At 40.0% G+C, this 25,795-nt stretch overlaps 1 protein-coding gene across 3 annotated transcripts in view; it reads left to right on the forward strand.

The window, feature by feature from the left end:
- The window catches only part of LOC122798759 (zinc-binding protein A33-like), a 576,341-nt gene that overhangs the window by 146,287 nt on the left and 404,259 nt on the right, over positions 1-25,795 (forward strand). For 2 of the 3 annotated variants that reach the window (XM_044067862.1, XM_044067863.1), the window contains exon 1: positions 4,526-4,982. The exons of the other annotated variant lie outside the window; for it this stretch is intronic. In XM_044067862.1, the coding sequence (XP_043923797.1) occupies positions 4,533-4,982 (450 nt within the window). In that variant the 5' untranslated portion in view covers positions 4,526-4,532. Of the gene's footprint in view, positions 1-4,525; positions 4,983-25,795 lie in introns of those variants that run through there. 3 annotated transcript variants of the gene reach the window in all.

Raw genomic sequence — 25,795 nt, forward strand, 5'->3', positions numbered from 1 at the left:
TCATTGGATATATTTGAACGTGCATGTGAGCAAGATTTATTGGAATTATACAACAGCGATAGTTTTAAATCAGAATTTGTCAATGTCACTAGAGAGGAAAGGATGGCTATTTCTAGTTTACAGAATAATGATAAAATTATAATTAGACAAGCGGACAAAGGAGGCGCCATAGTGGTGATGGACAGGAAGGAATATATGGGCAAGATTGAGGTTATGTTGGCTGATGTTGATACCTATTGTCCTTTGACTATGAGTTCTTTGAATACTTTGATTATTAGTGTACATGGTCATTTGTACGATATGCTTTTAAGTAATGTTATAGATATGGATCTGTATAGATATTTTGTTATAGAGAACCCTTTGATACCCACCTTTAGAGGTCTACCAAAAATACATAAAACAATGGTAGACCCACCTCTGAGACCCATCGTCTTTAGCAAAGGGTGGCTGACAGAATCAATATCCATATACTTGGATAAACAATTTAAACCAATCATTAATAAAACCAAATATATACTACGTGATACCCAACAATTTCTTGAGAACCTTGCCTTAAGTAACACTCAAAGACACATAGATAAAAATGATTTCTTTGTGACATTAGATGTAAAAGCATTACTTACATCCATACCTAACAATATTGGTGTGGAGTTTGTAAGGCTGTTCTTGCTAAAGAATGGGGTCAGCAACAATAACATCATAAAATGGATGTTACTGCTTGAAATAGTTTTAGAAAACAATGTTTTATGCTATGAGGATGCGTATTTTTTACAAACAAAAGGGGTAGCGATGGGCACCCCATGCGCGAACTCCTATTCCAATCTTGTATTGGCATATTGGGAGGACACATATGTCCTCAATAACACATTGTTTCATGAGAATATACAATGTTATAATCGTTTTGTTGATGATGTTTTTGTTGTGTGGCGAGGAAATGAGTCAGAACTCATAGATTTTGTCAAATACTTAAATGGGACTACGGATTTTTTGGAATTCGAAAGTGCACATTCACGCACCAAGATAGAATTTTTAGATGTCAGGATAACAAAAGAATTAAATGAGATCCATACTGAAATGTATAGAAAATCATGCTGGCGGAATAGCTTTCTTCACCGTACCAGCATGCACCCTAAACACATTCATTCCAATATCATCACAAACCAGTTAAATAGAGTATCAAAATTGACCACCAATGAGGCCACCTTTGTGAAACAGAAGGAAAGATTATTAAATGATTTCGCCACCAGAGGTTATAATAGTCATTTGATACAGGTCAATATAGACACGTGAAAAAACAAGGACTGGCAAAGGGAGACCATACTTTTATGGGAAAGCTGTTACAGAGTCCAAAGTAATGAATAAGTCCCGGACCCAGGTAAACAGACTTGTTATTCCCTACACAAACAGGAATAGTCAAATCAATAAGATTATCACCAAGAATTGGAAGTTTTTAACCATGAATGACAGGATCAGCCCTCTAATAGATGATAAACCAAGGATAGCGTACAGGAACATGAAGTCTCTTAAGAGACTGTTATGCTATGAAAAGAAGGATGATAATTTTATTAGATCACAAAGAAAAGGAACGTTCCCATGTCGGGCATGTAATCAATGTTCCTACATAGCTAAAGACAATATATTTATACACCTACACACTGGACGCATATATACATTCACTTGTTATGCGGACTGCAAAACTAGAGACCTTGTATATCTAGCACAGTGCCAAACATGTCAGAAATACTATGTAGGAAAAACAAATAGAACTCTTCGTGAGCGTATAAGGGAGCACATTTACGCAATCAACAAAGAGAACAATACTAATGCGCTAGCCCGACATATTATAGATAATGGATCTCAGCATTGTTTCAAGTTTAGGGTATTAGAACTAATAAGGAAGACCAATAGATTAGGTAATTTAAGGAACTATACTGAAGAAGTTGAGAGCAAATGGATACTTAGGCTACAGGCACATCAGTATGGGTTAAATGAGAGGATCAACTTAAAACCATTTTTGGCAGCTAAATCCTTAAAACATTAGATGCAAATGATATAACAACTTCTCCCATACTCTTTTATGGTTGTACTAATATGTTTTAAACTGTTTTTAATTTTTTAACACATCATAGCAACATTTTTAAAGTGTTATTAGAAGCTAGCTATTTACTTAAATTGTTAATTGGAATGTTAATGAGCTACAGGTGTGTCTGTATACTATTTAAAGTGAATTATGTTGTACCATGGCATTGAAGTCTGAAGAAGCGTTATTACAACGTGAAAGCACTAACTGTCCTAGGTACCTTGTCTTAATAAAGGATTCGTGTTATTCCAGCCTTTGGTGTACGCTTGGATTTGTTTTTCCTAAATACTAATAGAAAATCACAACCAATATAAGTACAGCTTCATCCTTTATGTAATGCCTATTAAAATAATTTTTAATGCTAAACCCATTGCGAATTGATCTAAGGACTATGTAGTGGATATATTTTGGTCATTTATGAAGTTCATAGTTGATCTTCATTTGTGTGTTGGCATTTTAACATTAAATACGTTTTGTAGCATGATTGCTAAAATAAGTGTGCTGTGTCTTTATTTCAGTTACAACCCAAGGATCACATTGTAATGTTTGGGGGCTTGTAGCTTTTTAAGTTGCTACTAAACGTTATTTCACTACTATGGAGAAGTCACAGATTATGTAGGAGACGAAAGCGCTTAGTCATTTTTTACTGAATAAGTTGTTGTTAACAAGGAAATGTGTCCTGGTGTTTAAATATATGCATCTGTGCTGCACAGACAATTTTATCAGCTTTTCCATAAGAGGAGAGAAACTGCAAAGTCATCATATATTTTATCTATATGATATACATAGCCTTGTAGTTATCATTTTGTAGTGGGAGATGCACTCCTCTAAAAAGATGAATGCTGTGCTTGTCCTCTGCTGCATGATTGTCCACCATTATCATGACCATAAGTCATGACACTTGTCCATAACTAGGACGAAGGCCACACTGTGTTTGCTCACGGTAATTAATATGGATTGTCTTCCAGACAGAAGTTAACTGCATCTCCATCACTACATCCAGCATGTGCCATGCATGGTTAAGGGTACAGTGTAGGTAGTTTATTACATTTGAGACTGATGCTGGTTAAGCATCTCAGTCACACTATATTGTTCAAGAAAGAAAAAAAAAACAATTCCACCCCTGTTGCCAACCAGCCATTTGTAACCAGCAGTAAGTTCAGTGGTCACTACATACTTACACAGACTGAGTCCTGATACATTAATAGTAGATGAGGATTTTAGGATGAAAGTTTTAAATGGTATAATGACACTGAATCCTGCATCTGGTTTAAATGCAAACTTATTGGTTGGTTTCAAATTCGGATTATTCAATCTCATTGTTTTCTTCTAATGAAATTCAGTATAAATATTGGTAACAGATGTATTCACTGGTTATCTGATGAAGTCTATGGCAATAAAACGAAAACGCATGTTAGCGGTGTTAATGTGTTCTTGTAGTTAATGTGGTTGAGTTCGTTTGTGTGGATTTATTAAAATATTCAAATACAACTTGGCTTGTCTCCGCTCCGTGTATTGCACTTTTGTTGGATTTACAAGTGTTTTTGTTGCAGTTCCACTTTTTTTCTATTCACTACATCCTTACACAGACTGACTCCTGATACATTAATAGTAAAGCAAAATATCCATGGACATAGCTGACAAAACTGACTCAGAATGTAAGAGTATAACAACAGTCATAGGTGAATATGCACAAAACAGCTTTTTTCAAATTGATAAAAAAAGAAGAGCAAGAAAGAGAATGCTACTGGCTAGCAGAACTAACGGTGACAGATGTATCCACCAACTGACTGCCACACACGTTGGAAAAATTAATAAGAGTAATTGGTGGTGCAGTGGTTAGTGTTGCTGCCAAACAGCAAGAGGCTCTCCGGTTCGATTCTTGGCTGAGGTGCCTTCTCTGTGGAGTCTGCATGTCCTCCCTGTGGTCATGTGAGTTTCCTCCAGGTGCTCTGGTTTCCTCCCACATCCCAAAGACATGTTGTAGGTGGATTGGACACTCTAAATTGGCCCTAGGCATGAGTGGAAGGTTGGGTGACGGGCTGGCAACTCGACACTGTAAAACTCTGCTGCCAATCATGAGCAGACAGGTGATCTGCTGTGGTGACCCCTAACAGGGAAAAGCTGAAAAAAGTTGCATTTGTCAAAGTAAACACAGATGTAAACAGCAGCACTGACACTCTTTTCTAAAAAACACAGTTTACTGTAATTGTGAACTGCTGATAAAAGAGATGCAAATATACTTATATTTGTCTACCTCCGTATTAACAATTTCACCTCCAAACCTCCCCAAGCAAAATGAAGAAGTTATTATTTTTCATTAATGGAGACTGCCACTTTAAGGGGACTTTATAACTCATGTATCTGCATATCACATGATACACTAATAGGAAGTATTAAGTATTACTCTCCATTTTCAGTTAAATGAAAGGGAAACCTGATATCTTAAAGGATGGTGACCAAGAAACTGTCTGCAGCTTTTACTGAGGATTTATTATGTCCTGTTTGTCTGGGCTTGTTCAAAGACCCTGTAATGTTGGATTGTAGGCACCTCGTATGTAAATCATGTATAGATAAAGTCTGGACCAGTCAGAAACCTCCCTTCTTTCCATCTCAAGACTGTAGAAAGGAATTCACAGAAAGGAAATACATAATCATCAAGGCATCAGATGACATGAAACAGAAAGTGCTAAGACTTCAGCCCGGTGAGAATGCAGGAGTATCACACCATGAGCAGAAAAGGCAGAATCTTCTTGAAACACGACAGTGCATGGAACATGAAGAGGCAGTGAAGTTGTTCTGTCTGGAAGACAGAAAATTCATATGTCACATCTGCAGAGTATTGTCTGAACACGAAGGTCATACATTCCTATGCCCAAAGGAAGCAGTCAGCATGTTTCAGGTGAGTTAGATTATAAGCAGTCTTCCTTTACTGCAGTGGAATTTTTTAACTTTAGTACTCCCACAAACAAATCTTTTTAAATATGTAAAGCTATGCAATCTTATATTGTATAATATGCTTATTTAAGTTCAAAGGTTTTCACCGCATTGGGATTCAGCCTTGATCAGGTTACAGTGATCCATGTGAAACAAACAATGAACAAAATACAGAATGCTAAACAATAACAATGAATAGTCAGTGAAGGAAAGCTGAATGATGTCATCTCTCTATAGATTTATAATTTACCACATGGACAATGTTTTGCTGTTGCAATGCCTGGGTGAGCAACAGCAGAACATAGCTGATGGCTGACTTTCACTTTTCCAGACTGACAAACATATTTCCCTTCACTGAACAAAATGCTTTAAGCCTGTTAGTGAAAAAACAAATGATTTGATGCTGTACAGGAGGTTTCCAGGAGTAATTTGTCACCAGCAGAGATGAAATGGTAATAGATGATGAGTGAAGGTATCTTGTGAAGGTTGGTGTAATACTCTTGTTCGAGTACAATCAGACAGATATGACACCTTATAGCGTATATGTCAATAAAGTCCTGCTGTGGAATATAGGAAGCCATCCTGCCTTTGCATGTGTTACACAGAGATACTTTCTTAGGTATGATTTTGCCATAAACCTACAGTTGTTGCTGAATGCCATTTACATTATACAAACTTTTGCTAGAAAACTGGAGGACATAAGATAAGACCTGCGTCTGATGTGATATAAAATCTTTTTTCAATTATGTTTATTTTGCAGTTAATTGTATTTTGCTGGTAATAAATGTCTTCTTTATACCATGTCTCCATCTCATCACTGGTTTTCATGTCACCATCAGGTAATAGTTTTAATTTAAGATGATGTGTATGCATCCAGCAAATTGCAGCCTTGGGTCCGGCTACAGTAAAACATATATACACATTTACATTTTCCCCATGAGACAGTATGTCCTAGGTATAGATTTACATTGTACCACATAATCTGTGATATTGTCTTTAGCTGTGGTGAGCAAACTGGCAACTGCTTTGTGACTGTTTATTTTGTGCCTGTTAGGCACAAGACTGCCTCATTAGTGTCCACAATGACTGCATTTATACTCCATAAACCAGATACCGTGAAGTCTCATATGAATTGTGATGGTGTGTGGTAGTGCCAGGGGGTGTAGGGCACTGCATGTGTAATGTATACAAGCATAGCTAGCTGGAGTGTTGTAAAGAATATGTTCTTTCAATATCAAACTGATTTGTACAGATGTGTGTGTGTTAAAAATGTTCATAGGTTCACAGTTTCATAGGAGGTTACTAAGTTATTGACCCCAAGGGTCATTCCAAGCTTAGCCTATTACACTCATTATATTTCAAGACAAAAAGTCAAGTCAGTGCCTAAGATTATTATTATTAGTTATGACTGTCCATGTCCAAGAGGGATGTAGAAGATATTCCCAGCAGGAATTTGTGGTTTCCTATCCATTCATCCAGGTTCCCTTTGAACAGCCATAGAGGTGCTCTGCTTAGCATTAATTGGTAGCCTATTCCAGAGAAGTGGCAAACTCTCTGAGATGAATTTGTCTGTCCAGCATGTCCTATTTAAATTGCAGGCCAGATTTAGGTCATTGGGGTGGGTAATTCTACTCCCATTTCACCTATGGATGTGCAGCAACTTCATCAGGTTGGGCTTGGAGATTGCTCTGTAAGCCAGGCACAAGCCGCCCCTAAGCAAGCTGTAGGCTACTAAGTACAGTGACAAAGACTTCAGTCTGTCCGTCTAAGGCATGTGCTGAAGACCCTGAATCTTCCTAGTTAAAAATCTATGGGGTCTCTCCAGTTTCTGCAGGTGCCTGGTACGGTACATACCAAAGGGGGCGTTTTGCTCAATTATGGGCCTGAGAAGGGATGAGTACAGAGGGATTATAACCTCTTTTGCTCTTGAGGCTATACCTTTGTTAATCAAATGTGCAATGTACAATTCCTTTCTTATTACAGTGTACACATGGTGGTCAAAGTTTAGTTCAAGGTCTACTTGTGTGCCCAAATCCCTCACTACAGTGTTCGCACTTCAGGTATTGTTCACTTGATAGTTAGTAGGGACATTGCTTTTACCCGACAGGAATGATGATGCATTTTTTGCATTTACTTTGTGTCCATAGCTTTATGGACACAATCACTGGTCTTTGTATGCCCCTTTTGGAGTACACTGACATCATTTGGGGAGACCACTGTTTGGGCAAAATTTGCAGTCATCAGCAAACTAAGCCAGCCACAGCCCCTTTCTTTTGATCTGAACTTCAGATAAATAAATACCAAACAAAAGGGGGCTCAGTACTGACTCTTGTGAAACCCCACTAATGACAGGTCTACTGGCTGAGGTGGAGTCACCCACTTTGATAACATGTGTATGGTTAGTGAGCCAATTTGTGACTGACCTAACAACAAAGGGATTGACATTTAGGTGGGTGAGTTTGTCAATAATGCCTGAATGGTGGATTGTGTCAAAGGCCTTCGCCAAGTCCAGCTATACTGTGTGCATAGATTTTCCTTCATCTCTGGGCCTGGTCACATTCTCGAAGAAGTCTGTTAGGTTTAACTGGCATGATCCATCCTTTACAAAGCCGAACTGGGTTAGATCAAGTGTTTGGAGGTCACCTATATCCTTATTTATGAGGTCCATGATGATATGTTCCATGGCCTTGCAGATAAGGAACGTTAGGCTTATGGATCTATAATTTCCTGGATCTGTTGCTAAGACACCCTTGTGAAGGGGCATAATGGTCATGGTTTTCCATTCAGCTGAGAAAAATTGTGTATTCAGGCTGTGGTTAAATAGGGTGCCTAAGGAGGTTGCTAATTTTTGTTTTAGTTTGTTTAGAATGCAGCCTGGGATGCCATCAGGACCCATAAAGGCTGTGTTTTTTTTGCCTTAGCAAAGCTTTGATGACATGTTGTTTAGATACATAGGGCAGGGGAGCCCTATATAGGGGAGTTTGTGATATGTTTGGAAGGATAAAGGGGGGAAATTTTCACCAAACCTGTCCACTAGTAGGTTAGGAATTTCTGCAGGATCAGTGTGTGTGTGATATCATTTGTCACTAGTATCAGTGTGTGTGATATCATTTGTCACTAGTTCGGCCCATGTCTAGGTCCTACCTTTTAGGCAATGGATATAGCTGAAGAAAGCCTTATGGTTATCCTTAACTGTGTTTGCTAAATTTTTTTTGAAGTTGCCCTTAGAGGATTTTATAAGTTGTCTTATTTGTTTATTTAGGCTTGGGAGGGTGTTTTTCCAGTGCTGGAACCTCCCCTTTGGTGTTCTTACACAATAGTTTCTTATGCTTCTTGTATAGTTTATTTATGCAAGATGTCCACCATGGTGTCTGGCTTTTTCTTGACAGTCTTAGTTTGGTCCTATCTGGCACAGTCAAGTCTATACATTTGAAGTGTTGGCACAGGGGCATCAAAGTATACTTTAGTATAGTTGTCAAGACCATCTGTGGGGACTGGGGCTTTGAAATCTTTTATGGCCACTCCTAGGAGGGTATAGTCAGCTTTGCTGAAGTTGTTTAATCTGACTTCACCTCTTATGAGTTCTGGAGTTATTCATACTTCAAAAGTGACTGACTTATGATCAGATTCTACAAATCAGGGTCCTACACTTATGGTAAGGCAATGGTTTTGCATGTTGGTGAGAACCAGGTCAAGTATATTTGAGCCCCTTATAGGATTTTCTACAATTTATTCCAGAGAATTTGAGTTAACAAAGTCAAGAAACTTTTGTCCAAGTAAGTTGGGGCTCGTATAGATTTCCCAGTTGATGGTAGGATACTTAAAATCCCCTATGACAAGATGTTAGGATGTATTTTGATTGACTCAAGTAAAGCCAAATAAGCCACATCTTGGTTCATGGAGGGGCGGGCTGTAACTAGTGATGACTTGAAGGGGGGTCCTACCCATGGTAATCTGAACTTGGAGTAGCTTCATAGAGTTATCTTTCCAACCAGTGTGGAGGCATGTTTATCTTTGATGTAGATAGATACTCCTCCACTTTTGGTTCTCACACTTTCATTTTGCAGTCTGAAGGCGTGGAAGGCATTGTAGCCTTGCAAGGCCGGGGTACTGTCTGTGGCCTTGAACCAGGTTTCTGTGATGCACAGATGTCTACATAATCCAAGGAAAGGAGTGCTTCCAGAGAGTGCAGCTTTTGGTTTTAAACTCCTAGCATTCAGCAGCATAACCCTTATTTCATTTGTGCTGGATATTTTCACATCAGAAGTTTTGTTTTTAAGACATTGCCTAAAAAGGCACTATGGGGGAGAAAGAGCCTTAGCCAGCAGCAGAAAGCCAGAGGAGCCAGGTGCAGACCATCTCTGGCAAAGCAGTGAGGTCTATCAACAGTGTCATCCCAGGCTGACAGAAACTGGCTCCTCCTTGAATGACACCAAAAACTAAGTCTGTTATTAAAGTCAATCATTTTTGGTTTATATTGTGGCATCATTCTAGGTGAGGGCAAAATTCTGATCAAGGTTGGGGATGTACCTGCCTGGGACACATATTCAGAGAGCTCAATCATGTCTTTCACATCTCAAGTCATTCACACCAACATGAACTTATGACCAAGTCATAACAGTACCTGTCACTGAGTGACTTGAGTGCATGTGTGATCTGATGAATCCTGGCATTGGACAAACAACTGACCGTGACTTTCTCCTTATCCAACCTAGTGAGCAGGATGTCAGGGTGTCTCACTAACAGAATCTCCAATAACAAGAAAATTAGGTTTGGGTGTGTTGTGACATATTGGCATAGTTGGTGAGACACTGCTGCTGTATGTGTCTTGAGTGGTGTGGGTGCTGTATCAGGTATAGCAACCTTGTGCATAGTAGGTCTCTGGTGTTTAGGTAAATTTTTGGAGAGTACCTCTGCATATGATGAGCTATGTGTTGAGTTCAAGCTTTGTGTATGAGTTGTGGTGTGCGTGCTTTGTGTATGAGTTTTGGTGTGTGAGCTGACAATCTCTTCAGTGTTACTGTTTGGTGAGCAAGAAAGCAGGACTTCCAGATTCTTGGTGTAGATACATCTCTTGCACTCTGTACTAGAATGATTTAGTAATAGAGGGTTGTCTGCGTACACTGCCTCAGGAGAGACCCATATAACCAGGTTGGAAGGAGAAAGAAGGGTAGCCTGACTATCCATAATGCTAGGTTTAGACCTGTTACTGAGTAGAGGAGGAAAAGGGGTGGTCCTACTGAGTGTTGCTTCTAAGATAAACTTTTTCGCTACTAACTTTTGCATCTATAACCAGCAAAAGTTACCCCCTTTGTATGGTACTGAGCGATGGTGCACTGCACGCAAACAAGAGGAAATGGTTGGAAACAAATTAACCAATCCTAAAGCTCAAAACTGAACCCTGTTACAGTAACCTTCAATTAGATCAGTCCAAACTGTACCTTTCTCCCACAAGGGCACAGAGAGGGCTCTCCCAACAAAAGATTTCCTGATTTAGTGCTCAATCTGTGCAACCAGAACTAGATTCAGCAGGTCTGATTCTAGCCTATGCTACAGTAATTAGAAGTGCAACCAAGAATCAGAACACAGTAAATGCACAGTAAAACAGTAAAACAAAAAGTTGAAATTGAAGCAGATACAGTTTAAATGCAGCAAATAGACTTAAAACAGTACAAGTGCAGAAAACAGTTTATATAAGGCACTTAGCTTTCATTGATCACACAGTAGCTTTGGAAGATCAGTGGAGCAGAGGCAGGTCATCATACATACTGGAGGTGTGTTAAAACAAGTGCAAACCTGTGCAGATGTGGGATTTTGTAACAAACAAGAGGAAACAGTTGGAAACAAATTAACCAGTCCTAAAGCTCACACTGAGCCCTGTTACAGTAACCTTCAATTAGATCAGTCCAAGCTGTACCTTCCTCCCATGAGGGCACAGGTGGGCTTCTCCAACAAAAGATTTCCTGATTTAGTATTAAATCTGTACAACCATAACTAAATTCAGCAGGTCTGAATCTAGCCTATGCTACAGCAACTAGAAGTGCAACTAAGAATTGGAACACATTAAATACACATTAAAAACAGTAAAAAAATAGAACTTGCTGCAGATATGGTTTAAATGTAGCAAATACAATTAAAACACAGTACAAGTGCAGAAAACAGTTTAAATAAGACACTTAGCATTGATCTTAAACCAGAACAAAGACACTTAGAATAACAGGCACAGTAAGTCTTCAACCAACAATTCCCAGCTCAGAAGGGTGGAGACTACCCTCTCCTTCCACAAGAGTGTAGACCAGTAAATCTTCTTAATGTAAAATAATTGGCTTGAAGGCCAAGTGCTTAAACCAGAACTAAGACACGTTTAGAATAACCAACACAATAAGCATTTAACCAGCAATTCCCAGCCATCTCTCCTGCCACAAGAGTGTAGACTGCAAATCTTCCTTAGGCAAGATAACCAGTTTGAAGCCCAAGCACTTAAATCAAAACTAAGAGGCTTAGAACAACAGTTACAATTGAATAAGGCTACTAACATACAGTATTAAATGCAGCTGAACACTTTTAAAAATAAGTAGGAAAAAGCAAACTAAAGTAATAAAGTAGGAATAAGCACAGATACACTAAAAGCAGCTGAATAAAATGCAATGTGTTTAGTAAATGGTAAGGGAGGAAACAGAAGATAATTCAAGTTTAAGAGAGTAAAGGATTGGACCTTCCCAACTGATCTCTCTGTACTCAGTAGAATGAGCCTATAAGAAGGGATTGGGAGAACTGCCCAAAATCAGATTGATAGTAGGGGTAGGCAAATTCAAACGCCACCAACTTTGAGTACAACAACAGCTGGGAAGGTGGGGGTGGAAATCAGATGCAGACAGAGATCAGCAATAGTCAGGCAGATGCAAGTCAAATAGGTACTCCAGCTAAATAAAGATACCTCCAACAATTTCTAGTTAAAGTGGACTGCTGTTTCTCAGCTCCTTCCATTAATTAACTGGATGTCATAAACTGTCTATAAAGGAATTATTTTCTAACTGGCCCTACCCAAGGCCTCTTCAAAGTCCAACAGAACAGAAATACTTAAAATAAAACAAATGAAATATAAGAAATTAGAAGTATCCAAACCTTAAGTGAAAAACTTCACTTCAAAAATCAATTTCATACAGAGATCAGCAATAGTCAGGCAGAAGCAAGACAGATAGGCACTCCAGATAAAAAAAATGCATTTGTAAAGCTGCTTGTGTTAAAAATGTATCAACAGTGGGTCCTGTCAATCAGAAAAGAAATAAACGTATGTCAGACTGTATTGATTTGACTGATTAAATGTATATGTGATGACTCCTTCTTGGGCCAGTGAACAAGGAGCCCTAATCCTCACCATGGACACCTGTGGGGGACCATTCACTTTGAAAGAAATAGATATACACAATATTCCCAGATGCAGCTCTCTGCACCAAGTATAATGTCCCTTAAGAGCACACAGGGAACACAGTCAGCCCAAAGTCTGGATTTCTTTATAACTGTCTCCCTCCAAGGCCGCCTAAAGGCTCCATGCTACTATAGCTATAGGGTTAAGTCCTCAGCTGAGTGTCCAGGCCAAGTCCTCCATGCACCCTCTCTGTGAAACTAGTGCTTCGTGTCCCTGCTCCCAGTATCTGACATACACACTCTGAGATTTGATTTTCGCCCACACACACACACACACACACACACACACACACACACACACACACACACATATACACCTGGGGAAGACTAGCACAGATTTACCTGCTGTGCCCATTTATGCCCAGACTATATGGTAGTTCACTGCCACCAGACACCTTAAAGCCAGGTACTCTAAGGCTCTTAAAAATGCTATCAAATTTCTACTGTGTAATATTAATATTAATACAAATTATGGCATTTGCCCAAGAAAGCTAGGCCTTCAGAGACAGCCCACACAGTGACACCAAATAAAATATAAGTACTCTCAAACATTAAATATATTCTAAAAGGACCAGCCACAATAAAAGGTTTAAACATATTTAATAATAAATAACAAAAGAATATAAAAATACAGAGTATATATTTACAATAAAGCACAGAGTTCAAATCACAGGAAATACTGAAAACAACATTGAAGGACAGATTTTAGAAAAATAAAGAAAAACAATATCTAAACTAAGCTTCACAATTATTGCCTGACTGAATCTAAAATAATTACTATTCCCTACTTACTTAATAGATAGAGCAAGGCAAATGATGTGGTGAATGGGCCTTCTTGTTGTCAGGTCCAATACACAATGCTCAGACACTGCTCTCTGTAATATCTAAAATATCATTACAATTTCAGGCTTGTAGAATAACCTCATCTGGTCACCTGACTCTAGTTTTTCACACTATTCCCCTTTGAAGTTTAGTAGAGATGTGTGCTAAAATGCATATCTAAAGCTTTACTAAGTGTTTCTGGCAGTGCCTAAGGCAATTGAACCATTACAGTGTTCCCCCTCTGTTTACAGGAATCAATAAACAAAGGCTTCTTCCAGATCTAGGTCCATTCAGCACAGTTGGGTGCCATGTTTATGGCTTTAAAGGGTATTTATTTAATTTGAAATGTATTTTGCAAAGTTAGCTGGCTGCTTGACCTGTTCCCTTCCAGTATAGTCAGTTAAAATGCATACATTGTTTTTACACAAGAAACATTACAAATACATTTTGATTTTCAAATGCTATACAGTTCTAATACATCTGTAACTTAAGCATCTGTACAAATCAGTTTTTATATTCAAATGCCATATAGTTCTAATGCATTTTTAACGTAAGTATTTGTGAAAATCAGTTTGGTATTTGAAGGACATATTATTCCTTACAGAACCCCAGATGTCTATTCTGGTATTAGCCCATATCATCACATCCCCCCCCCAAACACACAAGCTAGTTTTTCAAGTGACCCTTGAGAAATGTGGCTTGAGAGAAATATTTCCCCATTCCTTCTCTTGAGATTCCTTTGGCATTGGCATTGCTGACCCCACTACGTTGTTGCTCTGACATGTCACATGCCTGCAATCCTAAGCTTCACCCTGCTGGCTGGATAATACAGGGGGTCGCTCCCAAAGCCCATTTAAGCATTTTGAATGCCTGCTCACAGACTAGGGTCCACACTACCTTATCTAGCCTTTTCCCAAGCCCCTGTAACCCTGTTCTGATTTCTCAAACCTGGGTAGGGGATATCTGCTGGGTCATTGCTACTTCTTCCACTGAGGTGTCAGTCTGAGCCTCACTAAGAAGATCAGTCACCAAATCCCCCTCAGACTCCTCCTGCCATCCACTGTAAATACTCAGCACAAGGGCCTCCCTATCATGATAAGGTTTCATCATGTTAACATGGTACAGTTTGTGCCCCTGCCTCCTGCCTAGCAGTTCTACCACATAGTTAACATCACTGACCTTCCTTACCACTTTGAAGGGTCCCTCCCAAGTTGCTTGTAGCTTATTGTGTCTGACAAGAATAAGCACCATAACCTGCTGTCTCACATTCCTGTCATACCAGATCGTTTTCTGCTGTTGGGCAAATACCAGGTTCTCCTGGGCCAAGGAGTTCCCTGATCCTTGTCCTTAGGTTAAGCAGATACGCTACAACAGACTCCTTGTGGGATTCAAACTCCCACTCCCACTCATCCCAAGGCCCCCTCACCCTATGCCCATACAGAAACTCAAAGGGTGAAAAACCTGTGGATTCCTGGGATAACTCTCTGTATGCAAACAACAGATGGGGCAAATATTTGTCCCACTCTCTCGTAAGCTGGTCTGCAAATGCCTGTAGCAAGGTCTTTAGTGTAGAGATTAACCTCTCCACAAGACCATTAGTCTTAGGTGGTAGGGGGTGGTCTTTAGATGCTTCACTCCACAGTGCTCCCACAGACAAGCCAGCAGGTCTGACATGAAATTGACACCTCTGTCAGTCAGTATTTCTTTTGGGAAACCTACTCTGCTGAAAATCTGTAGCAATGTATTTCCACCTTTTCTGCCTTGATGGAGGACAGCGCCACCACCTCAGGGTATCTGGTAGCATAATCTACTACCACTAGGATATATTTCTTCTCTGTGGAACTTGGGGTAGTCAGAGGTCCCACAATATCTATAGCTACCTTCTGAAATGGCTCCTCAATCACAGGCAAAGGCATCAAAGAAGCTTTGACCTTGTTTCCTGCCTTGCCTACTTTTTGGCATTGCTCACAGGTCCTGCAATACCCTGCTACATCCCTTGTAATCCCAGGCCAATAAATGTTCTGCATAATACGTCTCTTGGTATGCTTTATGCCCATATGACCTGCAAAAGGAATGTCATGGTCTATGGCTAGACGTGCCAGACGGTAGGTTCTGGGCACTACCAAGTTCTGTATTCTGTCACCCTTTTTGTACAAAGCAGTTTGGTATTCAAAGGACTTATCATTATTTACAGAACTCCAGCTGGCTATGCTGGCACTAGCCCATGTCATCACAGTATATATTTTAATGGGTCTATGTTACGTGATTGAATGGTCAAATAGTTGAACACGTAATAGTCGACCCATAATAATCGAACTGCCACAATGTCGACCTGTTCAATGGAGATCTCTGTACGGTGCGGAAATAGAAGTTTTCCATTGTCTGCACTGTAGTGCAATCTTGGAGTTGGTATATTTAAGTAGCGGGGGTGTGGAGGGTGCAGGGGGGCTTGCCCCCTGTGTAGAACATTTAAATGGTTTGTTTGGGTGGGTTTTTCTTTTTTTATTTTCCATTCGACATTGTGGCAGTTCAATTATTACAGGTCGACTATTTAACTATTCAATCACATAATATAGACCCTATTTTAACAGAGGATACTGAAAGAAGAGGGTTAAGCTCAGCCCAGTTATCCTTAAGAAAAATAGCCAGAAATTAAATGACTTGGTTTAGGCCATAAAGATTCTATCTCACAGGTCTGAATGCACCCAGAGACACAATGTCTGTGAAAAGCCTGGGCTGGTATCTTGCTCTATTGTCCTTAATGGTGAACTAATTGCTACTCTGGAGTGCCAGAGAATGGCATGTTAGTTTCTGCAGGAATGGTGAAAGTGTTGGAGTTGTTTTACAGTTTCCAGATGAGGTAATAAACCTTAGCTAAAGTTCTATATGTGTATTGTGATAGTAATAGGGTAGTGTGGGAACAACAGAGTCAGGTGACCAGATGTGATGTCATTCGGTAACCAGTACTGAAATTGTATTTTAATACTAATGAGAGGTGTGAGAGATGCACTCTGTTTTTGGGATCTGGCAAGACACTCATCCACTTTCATCTTGCCTTGGTTTAGAAAGTAACTAGGGAACAGCAATTCTTCAGTCAGTTAAAAAGAAATATAACGAAATTAGCTAAATGTTTTTTTCTGTATTTGTCTGAGTTTTTCATCTGTGTTTTTTGTATTTCCTGTGATTTAAACTAGGGTGTTTATTGTGAATTATTGTCATGTTTTTTATTAAATATATCTAAACCTTTCATTGTGGCTGGTTCTTTAGAAAATATTTAATCTTTGAGATTACTTGCATTTATTTAGTGGCACTGTGGCTTCACACTCCTGAAAATAGCTGGCTTCATTTATTCTGGTGGCAGAAAATCTAAGTTATAGTTTGGGTGTAGGTGGCAGAGTGAGTAAAGCTATGCCAGCATTTCCCAGGTGTATGTGAAAATCAAATCTCAAAGATATTACTTTGAACTGGGATAATCACAGCACTGATTTCACAGAGAGGGTGGTGGAGGACATGGCTTGGAGCACCCGGTGGAGGGTTCGGCTCCACAGTGGTCAGTGGGGAGTCTTATTTGGGGCCTGGAGAGAAAGCCCAGCCCCAGGACTGGAGTGTGCATTCCCTGTGTGCTCTTAAGAGAAACACACACAATATTTTCTGATGCAGCTCTCAGTTTCTCTTAAGAGCACACAGGAAATGCACACCCCAGGAAACTTGAATGCCAACATCCTGGCAGATAGGTCAGTGCTAACTTTACCCTCCTCTCACCCCCTAGAGGGCCGGAAGAATGCAAAGTTCCTGTAATCACAGCTGCACAGGTAAAAAACACACTCTCCAAAGCTAAGAACACAGTATCCATGGGATCTGACAATATCCCAGGCTGCGTTTCACATGAACTACAGAATGAACTGGCACCCTTCCTAAGTACCATGTTCAATCATAGCCTCACCTCAGACTTTGTGCCCACTGAAATGCGCACCGCGATGGTTATCCCACTTCACAAAGGGGTAGCCACGATGGATCTGGGAACTACCTCCCCATTAGCCTGACGAGCCTGGTCTGCAAGGCCATGGAACATATCATCATGGAGCTCATAAACAATGACATTGGTAATCTCTAAACTCCAGATCCTACCCAGTTTGGGTTTGTAAAAGGCAGATCATGTTTCCTAAACCTGATTGACTTCTTTGAAGCAGTCACCAAAGCCATAGATGAGGGTAAGATGGTTCACACAGCCTATCTAGATCTTGGCAAGGCTTTCAACACAATCCCCCACTCTGGAATTATAGATAAGCTCACTAAACTAGGTATAAATCCCTATGTTACAAGATGGATTGCCAACTGGCTCATGGACAGAACCCACACTGTGAAAGTAGCAGACTCCAAATCCGACTTCAGACCAGTGACAAGTGGAGTACCACAGGGTTCACTCCTGGGTCCTCTCCTGTTTGATATCTACTTTTCTGAAGTACAGGCTAACACAGAAGGTCTTTGGCTAACAAAGTTTGCAGATGACTGCAAACTAGGAGCCATAATCGAAACTCCTAACGATGTGGACATACTACAAAAGGGCCTCACTGAGACAGATGCCTGATGTCAAAGCCATGGCCTGAAGCTCAATGCCAAAAATTGTATTGTCATCCCCTTTGGTAAAAATGCTGTACCCATGAACTACCATATAGCTGGTAGTCTTCTTAACACCGAAAATGTGATAAGAGACCTTGGGACACAGGTGGACAGTAGTCTCTCCTTTGATAATCACATCGTCACAGTGGTCAGGAAATCCTTCTACGTGGCTCTCCTCATCACAAAAGGTTTCTCATCCAGAAAAAAAGAGGTCATTGTTCCCCTCTACTCATCACTCATTAGACCCATTATACAGTACAACGCCCCTTTTGGTATGCACCTCTCAAGACATCTACAACAACTGGAAAGGCCACAGAAATACCTCACAAAGAGGATTACTGGCCTCAAATAGATGCCCTACGCAGACCGTCTAAAAAAAACTGTAGCTTTACTCCATCGCATATCGCCTACTCAGAGGTGATCTCTGCCTAACATACAAAGCTATGTCAAACCCAGAGCTGTTGGACATGCTCCACTTAAAGAAATCCCAATCCCTCCGAGCTACATGCTCTAGGGACCTAAACCTTGTCACCACAATAAACAGAACATGCTGGAGGGATAGATTCCTGTCTCAGAGACTTCCCATACTCTGGAACAGACTACCTATCTATGTCAAACAGAGCTCCTCATTAGCACTCTTCAAGAAAAATCTTGATGATTGGATGGGAAATAGGAAATTCACCCCAGGGATTACTTCTGTGGCTCTGCTCGACAGGGGCATAGGAAAATAATTTTCTTGGGTGGCGAAAGCCTGGGTACCTTTTTGGCTAGGCTTATATAGGCCCTAGGGCCAATAGCCTAGTACCTACCTATGAACCTATGAACATTTTGTCAGTTCTTGTTTTAGCAATACTTTGTATAGGTTGCTGCTATACTTTAAGTTGCAAAGGTGTGAGATGTTTCTTTTGTGGGTAAGTGCATGTTTTTGTATGTTTTAATTGGACTGAGTCATATGATGACATCAGACCCTAAAGCTGTCTACATTGAAATAAAAGTCAACTCAGAAAATCCAACTAAACCCGTTACAGTTAGGAGCTATTCTAAAGCAAACTACATCCTATTAAGCAACAGTTTGTCAAAATTCATGGCTCCTCAGACCCTAAGAACACAGCTACCTCTGCAGAATTGTTTACAGAAACCCTGTACAAGCATGCAAATTGCTGCACTGAGCTTGCCATAGGTACCAGAAATAAGCCCATATCTAACAAAAAAAAAAAAAACACTGGTGGAATCTTTACCTTTACAGGCTACATAAAAAAAGGAAAAAAGTCATGGCCAAAATTAGAGCAACTCTCATAAAGACAAGAGCTCTCTATTTCAACCAAGCAAGAAACTAAGAGGTCTAATAAACTCCAACAGGACAAGGTCAGGATAGCCTCCCAGGCTAAGGACAATCACAAGGCCTTCTCCTGCCATGTCAGCAGCCATAAAAGTAATACTCAGCAGTGTGCAGAACTGGGAGTAAATTGCACAAGCTTCACTCTCCAAGGTGGCATAAGAAATTTACTGGATGATAAATTTAGCTCTAACTTCACCCCCTTTCTTACACCCACTACCCCCTGTGAAGTTCCTTCTAGCATATCTCCAACTGTCAACAGGGAGCAGGTCCTGATGGTGCTCATTAAGGCCAAAAACACTGCTTCAGTGGACCCCGATAAGTTGTCTCCTAAATAGCTTAAACATGACCTAGCAGGACCACCTGAGGTACTCTTCAACTACAGCCTCATAACAGGTTATGTGGTTGGTGAATGGAGAGCCACAGCAGCCATCTCTCTTCATCAGGATGGACCGTCAGCTGACCTCGTGAACTATGAACCCATTAGTATCGAATCTAATACAGCCATCTCTCTTCATCAGGATGGACCATCAGCTGACCTCGTGAACTATGAACCCATTAGTATCGAATCTAATATGCAAAACCATGGAATGAATTATCATGGAAATCATCAGCAAGGACACTGGCAACCTACAGACACTGGACCCATACTGCTTTGGCTTTTGTTACGGAAAGGTCTTGTCTACTTAACATGATGGACTTCTTTAAGAGGATCACCATGGCTATGGATGAGGGGAACGTGGTGCATACTGCCTACCTCAACCTAGCCAAGGTGTTCAATATAATACCCCCCTCTGGTATCGTTGACAAACTCTCATGCACCACAAGCCTCTTTTTCCTCACTTCATATTGCAATTCCTGTTTGTATTAGACTAACTTATCTTTAATTTTTCTACAAACTGTCTAAAATTTCTCCAAATATTAAATGATTGTCATATATTTTGTATCACTTCTTAACCAACATTTTTATATTATGTCTAATTTGTTATAATTATTTAAACTGCAAATGTTTTTGTTTATTTTTTGAAAATTATTGTTCTTAAAATATTTTGTAATACTTTGGAGCTTTTCTCCCTGGGCCTCCACTGAAAATGGGCTTCTACCCAATCAAACGTTCCCAATAATCAAATGTCAATAAATAAATAAAAATAGTTATAAGTCCCTACATAACTCACTGGATTGTCAGCTGGGTCACAGATAGGACCCAAAAAGTCAGGATAAGCGAGACCACCTCCATCAAGAGACCAGTAACCAGTGGAGTACCCCAGAGCTCTATGTTGGACCCACTCCTGTTTGGCATCTGCGTCTAGGAAGTCAAGGCTAATGTCAAAGACCTCTGTCTCACCAAGTGTGCAGATGACTGTAAATTAAGAGGTATTATAGATTCCCCTGATGACACCAACAGCCTACAAAAGGGTCTAACACAAACAAATGACTGGTGTGAAATCCACAGATTAAAGCTCAGTGCAAAGAAATACATTATAGTGTCCTTTGGGAAATCATCACTGAAGCTAATTACTCTACTGATAAAATATCCCTAAGAGTTGAGCAGATAGTTAGGGATCTGGGAACATATGTAGACAGTAATTGTGGCATGTGATAAACATGTAGCCAAGATAGTAAGAGAATCATTCTATGTCACCCAACTCACAAGGGTATAACATTCAGGTCCAAGGAAATTATATTACAACTCTACTCAGCTCTTATCAGGCCGATCCTTAAGTACAGTGCTCCCTTTGGAATGCACCTAACCAGGTACTTGAAACAGTTGTATCTCCATCAAAGGTTTGTCACCAGTAGAATCTAGGTTATTAATCCCCTGTTCTACATAGATCATCTTAACTCATTCACTCCAATGGAGCTCACGAAGTTTGCCCTGTAACTTCCAATAGGAGGGGCCTAATCTTTTGACAGCATCAAATTATGTCCTCACATTTCAAACAAGTGTTGATATCTCTGGAACCATAACGATTATGAAATAAGTATAAATGGCAAACTCTTCAGCACAAACTATTTTTATAGTGGTAGTGTTCTTTAGGTTCTAGGTCTTAAACTGATGTTTATAAGTCACAGTTACTGTTACATTTGTAATATTTTGTAAACAACTTACAATGTCTCAGCAACCACTCAAGTTACATACACACTGTCAGCAGCATTTTATTCATCTAGTTGAGAACTTTCATACAAGGATAAGGAGTTCTGTCTGTGTTACTTGGTTATTGAGATATTTAGAAAAATGTGAAAAGTATATATTTATAAATTAATATCCTGAAAACAAAAGCTAATATCTCTTAACCTGCACTAGACAGAGATCAAATATGAATGCAGTTGAGTTTGCTGTTGTGTAAGCTTTATGATGAAATGTTTTAACACCTTGTACATGTCATGGTTTTGGAATTATTAATGCAATTATGAACAAGCAATATTTGAAACCCAGAGGCATCAGTAGGAGTTAACTGCAGGTGCACCTGGAGGCATCACTCAGATGTAATGAGTTAAAGTCCTACCTCTGTGCTCACTCACATACAGGTTAATGAGACGCAATCTATGCCTAGCATATAAGGCATCCTCAACTCCAGATCTGATGGATCTCTTACATATCTACAACACAAATGACACTAGAAATACTAGATCCAGACACCAGAACTTTGCTTGAGACATAAATAGAGCATCATGGACAGACTGATATGTGTCTCAAAGCATCCCCATTCTATGGAATAAGCTCCCTATGTGAAGCAGAGCTCATCACAGACAATTTTCAAAAAAAAACTTTATCATTAGATAGGAAATTGCAGCTACACCATCCATCTGGCCCCCATGTCTTTGATGGACAAAGGTTGACAGTAGGAAGATTAATCCCCAGATAACATTCCCCCGCATAACCCTTAGCTACCCATATATTAATATACTCCTCCATATAGGTGCTCAAGGAACTCTGGAACAAAACTGGGTTGGGTTGCATGGTTAAGTTTGTAAAGACCCTGGTAGTCATTAATCTGGTATAAATCTATGAACCTATGTGCATCTGCCAGAGCTGGGTGGTTTTTTTTTGTGTATTTGAAAGAGATATTTTGATTGATTGCATATCTGTTTATGTGCAAATGTGCCAGTGGGCTAGTACAAGTAGGGTAGTTTAGTGTAAGATTAGTGAACAGTGGGGAATAGGATTTTGTTTCTGTATCTGTCCCACCCCCAACAAATACATGAAGTGAACATTTCTGAAAAGAGCTCCAGTATCAGCTTTATTAAATTGGATGCCTCTCTAGCTAGCTTGATATTGCTAGCACAGAGCTACCTCCATCAAGGGTGTTTTGTTCAGGACTTGAAGAGGTGTGGTACTGTGAGTAACTAGCTTTTCATATAAGAAAAAAAAAGAGAGAGACAGAATTATTCCAATACTGCTTAAATATTTAAGTTGTACATCTAGTGGTCTGTGTTCTGAAAATTCTTTGTACTTTTGTGTTTTTTCCATGTTTAACCATAAAAATTATCCATGTGCATTTTTTAGTTTGTTCTGGTACCTTAGCATTGTACTTCAATTTGCGGTTATGGAAAGATTATGCATCTAAATTGTTATGCACATCTATTTCCACAAGTAGAGATACTTTTCAAAGCTATCCATTTATATTTAAACACTGCTGGGCCATAGTCTTGTAGAATAATTCACATTTGTGGTAGGACTGTGTATTACTGCCAGATTTGAGCATTAGTCATTTATTGCTGCATTGGTTGTTACATTCAGTGTTACAGGTAGATGTCTGCTTAGTCTGGTTCCTTAAACTGTAGAAGTTCAATAGAGAGAGAATTGTCTCTACTCCTGTTTGTGCTTTTATATTCTGCTTACCAGTTACCTGCTGAGAGCTGCATTCTGTGCGTAAACTTTCTGAAAGAGTTCCAATATTGGCTTTATTAAATTAGATGCTTCTCTACCTAGCCTTCTATTCTAGCAAAGAGCTACCTCCAGCTAGTGCCTTTTAGTCAGGAAATGGAGATTTATGGAAAAAGAAGTTATGTACTCGCCATAATGTTCCATGTGTTATCCATTTCGCCTTCATTCTTAACTGGTGGGTTCAGACTTTTTTTACAAGCTCGAGTACTTCCACTGGCTTGTGGCTGTATCCCTATCCCACCATGCCGTAGGAAAGCTCCCCAGATCTTGTTTGCTGATAAACAGTATATAACAGTAAAAATTATTCAAACTTAAGAGCAGAAAAGAAGGTTGGAGAACATATTTTTTCCAAACTTGAATGCTCTGTCCTCCAGGAGCCAAAGGCTGGGGGAAGGAGGGTGGGATGTAATAATGAAGGTGAGATGGACAACACACATGGAACATTATGGTGAGTACATAACTTCTTTATGTGATGTTGTCCTATATCGCCTTCATTCTTAACTGGTGGGACAGTGTCCCTAGCACCAATGTTCTTGGGTGGCTAACGGAAGAATATTCTCCAGAACAGTAGACTCAAAAGAGGCCCTGTTCCTGGAGGCCAAATCCACTTTGTAATGAGTAGTAAGGGTACGAGGTCTTGCCCATGTTGCAGCAGCACAAATAGTGTCAGTTGGTAGCCTAGACCGAAAGGCAGATGAGGCTGCTTTGGCTCTCATAGAATGACAAGGGTACAACTTTCTTGTGAGATTTATATGTAAAGGTAATGCAATCTGAAAGCCATTTTGAAAGTATAACCTTAGATACAGGAGGGCATTTTTTTAGATTCTGAAAAGGAAACAAATAATTGGTCAGATTTTTTGTGGTCCTTTCTGCTGTGTAAGTAGAAGTGTAATTGTCTATGTACGTCCAGTTGATGTAGCGCGTATTCCGCACTGTTACCATAGTTAGAAAGAAACACTGGTAGTTCTATGGACGGATTTAAATTAGACTCTGAGCATACTTTTGGTAGGAAGGATGGCTTTGTTCGATGGAAGACTCTGTCTTCATGGAAAAGCATATAAGGGGGCTGTATCAGTAAAGCTTGTAACTCTGAACCTCTTCCAGCAGAAGTGATGGCGATCAAAAGAATTGTTTTCCATGTCAAGAACTTTAGATCACAGGATGATGCGGGTTCAAAGGGTGGGAGAATCAAACAGGATAGAACAAAGTTTAGGTCCTGTGGTGACAAAGGGTCTTAATGGGTAGTCTTAATAAAAAAGTGCCCTTTAGAAAAGCTTTGCATAGTTTGTGAGGCATCAAACTCGGGCCCAAATCACTTATGTGAAAATTAGATATTGCTGCCAACTGAACTCAAATGATAGCTGCAGCTGCACCTTCATTGAACAGTTTTGTCAAAAATTCAAGAATGGAACCTATGGGAGTGGAAAAGGGATCAGTATGATTACTTAATGCCCAAGAAGAAAATCTCTTCCATTTACTGTTGTATAATATCTTCGTTGAAGCCTTATGGGACGAGATCAGGATACGCTTCACAGATGAGGAAAGGTCAGGGAGCCTGGCTGTATTTGGAATCGGAACAGTCAAGCTGCCGATTTGAGGGTTTGAAGAGAGGGATGGAGCATCCCTGATGCATGAGTCAGAAGGTGGAGAACTGGGTTCAGAGCCAACGGCTCTTCCTGGAGATGAGGCCAAAGGAAGGGGAACCAGATTTGATGAGGCCAGTATGGGGCAACGAGAATCAAATTTCTGAAGAACCGTGGGTATCAGGGGAAAGAGGGGGAAGGCATAGAGGGACCCGAGGGCCAATCATGTGCAAGTGCATCCCTTGGTCACTCCCCCATTAGGGCAAAATAGCTGCTGCATTTGGCATTCATGGATGTGGCAAAAAGGTCGCAGCAAGGCTGGCCCCATTTGTGGAAAATCATTTCTGCTTCTTCCAGTTTTAGGGACCACTCATGAGGCATCAGAATTGCTCTGCTGAATTTGTTTGCTATCACACTGGATTTGCCTGGGATGTGCATTGCTATCAGAAACTGTTGGGAGGAAGTTACCCATTGCCATACTCTTAGGGCCTCTCGATACAAGGGATAGAACCTGGTTCTTCCTTGTTTGTTTATATACCAAACAACTGACATATTGTTCATCTGTGTTGCAGTAGTTCCCCGTGGAAGAGAGATCTGAAGTGCCTGCAACCCTAGAAGTACTGCTCTCATCTCTAGGACATTGATGTGCAAATGGGCCTCGTGGTCCTGCCAAGTACCTTGAACTGTCCTTCCCACATAATGTCCCCCCTTAGACATAATCAGTTTTCTAACAGACAACAACAAGAAAGGTACAAGAAAAATGTACAACTACTCCCAGTCTAGTAGACAAATTCAAGTTACAATACTATCTATCTATCTATATAAAACCAAACTTTTTAAGCAAAAGTTTTTTTAAGGGAGAGGGATGGCAGTTCTAGCTGCCTAACTTAAAACAGACAATGGCAGACCTCTAACTCAAACGAGCTGCCTGTTTGGTAAGAAACAGTTAAGAGATAGAAAAATAGCCCTCTAACTAAAAACAGGTATTAAAAACTATTTCAAGCCGGGATAGGGAGTAACACAGGTCTAGTGTGATAATCGACGGTGAGAAAAAACACAACAGAAGAGCAAGCTCTCTAAACTGACTAAAACTTGACTAA

The sequence above is a fragment of the Protopterus annectens genome, chromosome 3.part1 (assembly GCF_019279795.1).
Source record: "Protopterus annectens isolate FY-2018-M chromosome 3.part1, PAN1.0, whole genome shotgun sequence".
Classification (NCBI taxonomy): Eukaryota; Metazoa; Chordata; order Ceratodontiformes; family Protopteridae; genus Protopterus; species Protopterus annectens.